The sequence below is a fragment of the Neophocaena asiaeorientalis genome, unplaced genomic scaffold (assembly GCF_003031525.2).
Source record: "Neophocaena asiaeorientalis asiaeorientalis breed wild unplaced genomic scaffold, Neophocaena_asiaeorientalis_V1.1 scaffold150, whole genome shotgun sequence".
Classification (NCBI taxonomy): domain Eukaryota; kingdom Metazoa; phylum Chordata; class Mammalia; order Artiodactyla; family Phocoenidae; genus Neophocaena; species Neophocaena asiaeorientalis.
The window spans coordinates 770,237-777,925 of NW_020176571.1; the positions used below are offsets into that span (position 1 = coordinate 770,237).

The 7,689-nt window shown below is 59.9% G+C and overlaps 1 protein-coding gene across 1 annotated transcript; it reads left to right on the top strand.

Moving 5' to 3' along the window:
• Position 1: 1 nt before the first annotated feature.
• TMEM121B (transmembrane protein 121B) lies at positions 2 to 3,506 on the top strand (the record flags this gene model as incomplete). The annotated part of the gene is made up of 1 exon (XM_024733121.1): positions 2 to 3,506. A coding segment is annotated over one exon (759 nt), but the record flags the coding sequence as incomplete, so codon positions are not given.
• Positions 3,507 to 7,689: the final 4,183 nt, after the last annotated feature.

Sequence of the window (7,689 nt, forward strand, 5' to 3'; positions counted from 1 at the left end):
CATCTACTCCATCGCCTTCACGCCCAAGGTGGTGCTCATCCTGGGCACGTCCATCCTGGACCTCATCGAGCTGCGCGCGCCCTTCGGCACCACGGGCTTCCGCCTCACCCTGGCGCTGTCGGCGCCGCTGCTCTACTGCCTGGTGCGGGCCATCGGCGAGGCGGGCGCCACCCCCGGCTCCGCGGGCCCCCTGCTCCTGCAGCCCCAGCGGCACCGCGCCGCCGGCTGCTTCCTGGGCACGTGCCTGGACCTGCTGGACAGCTCCGCCCTGGTGGAGCTGATGCTGGACGGCCGCGCGCCGCTGCCCGCGCACCTGCGCTACCTGCTCCTCGCCGCCTACTTCCTCGCGCTCGCCTCGCCGGTGCTCTGGCTCCACGAGCTCCACGCCGCTGCCGCCTCGCCCCGGGGCCGGGCCTCGCGGCCGGGAGGCTGCAGCCGCCTGCTGCGCCTGCTGGGCGGCTGCCTCGTGGACGTACCCTTGCTGGCGCTGCGCTGCCTGCTGGCCGTGAGCTACCAGCAACCGCTCTCCGTCTTCATGCTCAAGAACCTCTTCTTCCTCGGCTGCCGCGGCCTGGAGGCCCTGGAGGGCTGCTGGGACAGGGAGACCCCGGCGTCCCCGAGTCGGGCTTGGGCAGGCTACGGCGCTCCGCCCTCCGCCCCGTTGGTGCCAGGAGCCCCCCAGCTGGGCCACTGCGTCTCGGAGGACGAGGGGGGCGCCCACGGCTACGTCAACACCCTGGCTGTGGCTTCCCAAAACTGAGGGGTCTGGGGGCTTGCTCTGGAGTTGGGAGACCCCGCTCCCTGTCCTGCGACCTTCCCTCACCCAGACTGGATCAGCCTCTGTTTGGGGGAGGTAACTGTAAACAGGGCTGAGAGCCAGCGCACCCCTCTGAACCCTTTGGGTCAAGACTGCTTGGAAGGAGCCAGCCGCTAAAGAGAGGGAGGAGGGTCGCCGGCTCTCTTCTCTCAACGCCCTTCCCCAATCCTTCCCTCCAGGGGCGGGGCACCTCTGCTTCTTGCTTCTCCCACCTCCTCTGATTCCTCTCCCTTGCGGGGCAGAATGGAGGAAAGGGGGGCCCAGGGCCTTCGGCCACCCCCCTTGCTTGGACGTGCCAGCTTCTTTTAGGCTGTGGTTAGTGGTCCTTGACCCACACCTTGAAATGACCCAGAATCCCATGCTCCCCTGATGTGTCCATTGCATTTCTTCCAGATGGTAGATGCAAAGGGTGTGTGTGTGTGTGTGTGTGCGCGCGCGCGCACACCCGTGCGCATTCACGCGTGTGTTGTCTCGTGTCCAACCTGTGCCCCTCACAATCAGTAGGAGATCTGGGGAGGCCCGGTCCTCCCCACCACACACTCCTCATTCCTACCTGAATCTGTGGCCATGAATTCCCAGACAGAGTTGGGCTCCGGGGGGCTGCCCAGTGGCCCTCCTCCGAGGGAGAAGCTCACCCAGGATCTTCCTCAATGCTACTCCTTTCCTCTCAGCTGGGGGGAGGGGAGGGCCCATACTCTAAGGACCAAACTACACCTTTTCTTGGGTGTTACTACCTCCGTGCTTTCCACTTGTGTCACATCACACACTGATGCTGCTTGCAAAAAATAAGGACAAATACTCAGATGTTGCATTCAACGTGGCCACTGGATCCAGCTGGGCTTCGGTGCCAGTGTTATTACAGGGTCTGCGGAGGGTCAGCCATTGGCTGCCCTCCCTCTCTCCCTCCAAATGTGCCCATGACTCTTATCCTTCCTGCAGCTGGTTGCTGGCTGGGTCAGATCTTGGCTCAGAACAGCTTTGGTGGGGTTTCTGGATAGAAAACCATGTGAGCTGGGCCTCCCGTGGGCCCACAGGAGTAGGAAATCCACCTCCCCACCTGTCCTTCCTTTAGGAAGCATGGTATACATGAGAAAGGGCGGTGGTGACCGCTGTCCTCTGCTCTGGTCACGGGAGCCTCTAGGGAAAAGCAGTATGCGTGGAGTAGGGTGGCTAAGCCCCACCCGGCCCAGCCTCCCTCCCTAGTGACGGGTCACATCCAGGGACTGCCCACGTACAGTCTTGATGTAGGACCTCTCTCGGCAATCTTTGAGGCAGGATGAGTATTTTGGGGGGAGGTCAGAGTGCAGGAAGAGTTGAGAGCCAGGCCAGGGGCACCTACTCCCCTCCACTCTGCGGGAGGATGGGGCTGGGGGAGGTTGTAGGAATCTGTTTCCCTCCCTCCTTGTGCCTGGGGAGCTCTGTGTGGTGTAAGAAACTCTGGACAGAGGGTCAGAGGTCATGGGTTGTGGCTTTTACTCTGTCACCCACTAGCTTCAGTGACACATGACTTTCGCTTTCTGGGCCTCCGTTTTGCACATAGGGCTCCTCTCTCTCAATTTCTTGGGGGCTGTTGACAGAAGACAGACACACAGACGGGGCTGATGGCCTGACCCTCCCTGCTCTCATGGGTGGGGGGGCGGGGAGGGAGGAACATGTTTGCACTCGATGTCCCTGCTCCCAGCCCCTTGCCCACCGGGTCCAGGATCAGCTGGTGGATTTTGCAACTAATTGTTCTTTTCCTGCCTTCTCTCCTCCCCAGGATCCCCCTTCTTGCCCTTTGAATTTCATGTGGTCAAAGTTCTGGGGCCCAGACTCTGGGGGTCCCAGGAACTGCTCCCTCTGTTCCCACACCCTCTCTCCAGCTTTGCTGTTTCTCTGCTACCTAATCTCAGTGACAGAAGGACTTTGTGTCCGAGCCATGGCCCCAGGCCGGCCCCCTGCCCCACCCCCTTCTCCTGTTTGGATGGCCGTCTCCCTGCTGAGTGACCGCTGCTGCGACACCTCCAGGGTGTCGGGTATTCTGGTGGGAGGCTGTGGTGGGTTCCGGTGAGCTGCACTTCCCGGCACCCGGCTGGTCTGGCAGAGGCCAGGCCTGTTCCGGTCCGGCTGCCAGCCGCACTCACCCCGGGACAGATGTCCTCTTCCCGACACTTGGTGCCAGCACTTGTGCTCAGGGCGTCAGCCCCTTCCTTCTGGTGTGTTTTTCTTGAGTCCTTTTACTTACTTCCCTTGCCTCATTCACAGAAAGAAATGCCCCGAAAGTTTCATTTTTCTTGTTTTCTAGGAACACCTGTAGCGCGGGGTCCAACCAGAGATGCTGTGGTGTGTCTAGCGTCCCCGGGCCCGCGCCCGCGCCTGCCGTGCCGGTCACGGAGGAGAAGAAGCTGGGCTCGGGTCCCGGGCTGCCCGCCTCTAACGTTGTGCAGGTCAGGCCGTCCTCCCCTGGGCCTCGGACTCCGTATCTTTTTGGAAAGGGCTTGGGCCAGACCTTCTCTAAGGACGGCTCCGAGTCCATGAGTTTTCGTGGAAGAGAGCGAGCTGGCAGTCAGAGCCTGGAGGACGGAAGTGGCACCTCACTGGCATTTATCACGTTCTTTTCTCCTTCTCTTTTTAAAAATAAAACCAGCTTCTGTTCTGAAAATAAAAAACTTGAGACTTGTGACAAGCTTCCTGTGTAGTTTCTTTTAAGATCTTTCCTGTCCTGGTTTCCTTACTAAACCCTTAAATGTCACCGTGGCATCTGTCATCATTTTGCGGGTCTGTGTTAACGTTATGGGTGCACCTTGGCTACTTCCTTCCAGGCGGTTGGCGGGCTCTTGACCCGGCCGGCCTGGTGTGGCCCAGCCAGGCTTCCTCAGCATAGCCAAGTCCCCTGGGCTCTCAGCCTGAGGGTGATTCCCCAGCTCCTGAGCTCTCGCTCCTTCTTTCTGAGAATAACTCGTTAGTGGGGGAAGGGCTGAGAAGTGACTTTTAAAATGCTCTGCCCTTCTCTCCCCAGCCAGGAGCAGAAATGCTTATCACAAAGGAGAACAGGCCATGCTTGTTCTGTTTTCAACACAACGGGGTCTGGGGAGTCTAAGAGAACATGGGGTCTGCATAAAAATAAGACTACAGTCGGACTGCCCTGGTGGCGCAGTGGTTAAGAATCCGCCTGCCAGTGCAGGGGACGTGGGTTCGAGCCCTGGTCCAGGAAGATCCCACATGCCGCGGAGCAGCTAAGCCCGTGCGCCACAACTACTGAGCCTGTGCTCGAGCCCGTGCTCCGCAACAAAAGAAGCCCCCGCTCGCCGAAACAACGAAGACCCAACGCAGCCAAAAATAAATTAAAAAAAAAGACTATGGTCGTTGGTCTTTAGCACAGAAACAGCTGGTGCTATTCAGGGGCTATTCAAACGGTGAGGCCAAGGGCCCACCTCACTTGCCCTGCCTGCCCCCCGCAGCTGGGCGCTGGCACCACCTGGCCTCCAGGGCCTTCCCTCACTTATAAGACAGCAGCGACGTCCCCTCCCTCACAGGCTGCGGTAATGGGGCGATATGTGCAAAAACGGTCCTTTCCGTCAAGACATTCACAATCATGACGGGGACAAAACTTACACATACAATAGTTTCAGAACAGCAAAGACCGTGTCTTCATTTCTCCCTAAATGCGGATGGACGGTAAGGTGACCACCCTGACTACGTTTCTCGTGGCTGAGCTGCCCCTCACCTGCTCAAGAGGGGAGGTCGTGTCGGGTGAGTCTGGCCCTGCAGCCGGCCTGGGGTCGGGGGACTCGGGGGCCTGTGCTCCGCTGGCCGGCCCCTCCGGGTCCTCGCAGCCCCTCTGGGGGGCTTCCCCTCCATCCCCGAGCCCAGAAGGATGGAGCCACTTGCTGGAGGCTGCACTGCGGTCAGGAAGGGAATCCGGGTCTGAACCACGTCCGTCGGCCGCGGGCAGCCTTTGGATATGGCCTCCCTTCTGTTGTGCGGCTCTGGCTAAAAAGCAGGGGCTGGATCCACACCCTTTGAGTCCCGCAGGCCCCCAGTCGGGCCGCAGGCAGACGCTCTTCTCAGGAAGGGAAGGAGCCAGGACACTGCGTCACACGTAGGCGTGAACAACCGAAGGTGACTCCCCCCAGGAAAGGGTGCCTGGGTGTGGGGGGCATTGGACTAGGCTTCTCCCTTCCTTCCCCGTTCCTCTGACAGGCAAGGCTGCTCGGTACACTTGGGCCCTCACCGGGCAGGTCTTCGCAGGAAGGCCCCTCCGTTGTTTACCTGGGAGGGGAGACTGCCCCCCGCGGAGTGCAAAGGCTGTAGGATGGAAACCGCCATCGTTCTGTGAGCCTCGTACTCCCCCTTCTTTCCGATTCAAAGGTAAGCAGGCAATCAGTAAAATCCATCACACCTGGCGTTCAGAGGCCCGGCTCAACCTGCCGAGTGGACATTTAAGGGATGAACAAAAGCCCCTCCAAAACCTGAGCAGAAAAGAGAAGCTGATTCAGAACCAACGAATCCGGCAAGGTCCATAGCCCCACGCAATCATTCCTCGTCTTCCTACAGGAAAAGCCGTGGCCATCCACGAGGGTCATGTGGCCGGGGGTCCTCTTGCCTCCTCGAGTCCCTTCTGTCACTCTGTCCAAGAGAGGAGTCCAGGGGTGGCGGTCACAGACCGCAGGACGTGGGCTCTTGGAGGACCCCCCTGTGTGAGGCAGGATTTTATTAGCCGAGGTTCAGAGCAGCACGAGAAAAGAGGCCTGGCTTTATTCACAGTTGATGCTCTTGGTGTTTGGCAAATGGCTGACACCACATTCAGGCTGATGGAATCTCCAGCACTTGCGCCAGCTGAGACCAGTGTGAGACTGGGGGCTCTGGGGGAGGGGAGGGAGAGTGGGCAGAACCAGGTTGAGCACCTGGGGAACTTCACAACTCCGTTCACACCCGCCACGCCCACGCAGGCACACCACGGAAGGGAAATTAGTGCTTGCCTAGCAACGGGAGGTTGGGGGTTGGGGTGATGATTAGGGGCTGCGTTTCTTTGGAGGCATAAGAAGGATATTCCAAAGCTGATTATGGGGAAGGTTGCTGAACTCTGAGCCCCTAGAGCCTTGAACTGTACAGGGTCCGTGGTGAGTTGTATGAGCTGTGAAGCCTATCTCAGTAAAGCTGTTAGGAAAAAAGGCAGGAGCCCTGCTGATAAAGGGAACATAGTGGACAATGCCAACTGGGGACATCTGGCCTCAAAGGCCAGCGAAATAAGAATCTGAGGTCTGTGGGGAAGGCGATCCACATGGAGAGTGTGCTCCCGGGACCAGGACCACGTGGGCTGGCCATCCTGCCACACGGCAGAGCCCCGGCTCCGGCTGTGGAATCCACACTCTGCATGTTGAACACGCGCCGACTGGAAGCAGGGGGAATGTCTCAGAAAGCCTGTGGGAGTCTGGACCCAATGACACCCACCTGCATCATCAGAGGAATGGTGCCTCAGAGGCTGGTGGATGGGAAGGCTCAGCTCCTCTGTCCCCGCCTCTGTCCGCTCGGGCTGCTGTAACGGAACACTGCAGACTGGGCAGCTTATCAACGACAGAAACACCCCTCACGGTGCTGGAGACTGGAAGTCCAAGGTCAAGGTGCCGGCAGATTCCTGCTTCACAGACGGCCATCTCGCGGTGTCCTCGCACGGCAGAAGGTCGAGGGGGCCCTGTGGGGTCTCCCAGAAGGGCACTCGTCCCATCCACGAGGCCCCATCCGTGCCCTCACCTCCTCCCAGAGGTCCTCCCCAACACCATCACACAGGGGATTAGGTGTCAACCTCAGGATCTGCGGGGACACTGACGCCAGTCTATAGCACTCCTGCACCTGGTCCTCTGCTACCAGTGGGCTGGCCGTGAGCTAAGCACCGTCCGGGGCCTGGGCCTCGAAGGCCTGCTGCTACCAGCCACAACCGCACCACGAGAAAGGCCTCTGCCACGAGGAACTTCTTGACCTATAGCAACGTGTGACTCGACCACCAGGAATTCTGGGTTAACAAATTTATTCATTCCTTCATTGATAAGCTCTTTCACATACGCGCGTGCGCACACCCTGGTATCTGATTTCCCACCGAACTTCAGAATCCTCTCCTCCGTGCAGGAGCCTGGAGCTCCAGTTCAGGACTCAGGTACAGGCAAAGAGAACCCTGAATCCCAGGGTGGGGACCCCAGCGTGCACAGGGCTGGGGGCTCCCTGTGCTTCCCGAGCTCGGGCGCTGCAGCCCAGGGACCCAGCCTGCGGCCCCGAAAGAGTCCTCAGCCGTAGGTCTCCCGCTGACCGAGGCCACGCTGGGCTCACGCCATGCTGATGCCGTCAGGCGTCACGACCCTCACTTCTATCTGGTCTCTTTCCGAAAATGACTGGGTGTGTTTGGCCCTCAGCCTCCTGACGGCAGCAGCTCATCCTGGTGAAGGAGCCCCAGCTGCACCCAGCCTGGCACCGAGGCCTCCCCAGGCTGCGCCCACTGCCCCGCCTTCCGCGGCAGGCTCGGTTACGGCCCTGCCCCACTCGCCCGCAGCCCTCGGCCCGAGAAATGAGCTGCTCCTTCGGCTCAGACACGTCCTCCTCCAGAAGCTTGCCCCTGGGCCAGGCGCCCCTTCTGCGGACTTCACGGCCCCGGGCGAGCTTCTGGCAGCCTCTGCATCTCGCGCCCCACCCCGTGTGCTACCCCGTCCCTCTCACTGGAGGGACAGCTCCCTGATGGTCAGGGCAATGCGGGGCACAAAATAAAGGCTGAAGGAACGAATGACGGACACCCAAGGACACCGCCATTAGCTCCTGGGAACAGGCTGTGAGTTCTCGTGGGGATGGTCACGGGAAGAAAGGTTAAGGGGACAGAGCCAAGATGTTTACTTTTTTTTTTTTTT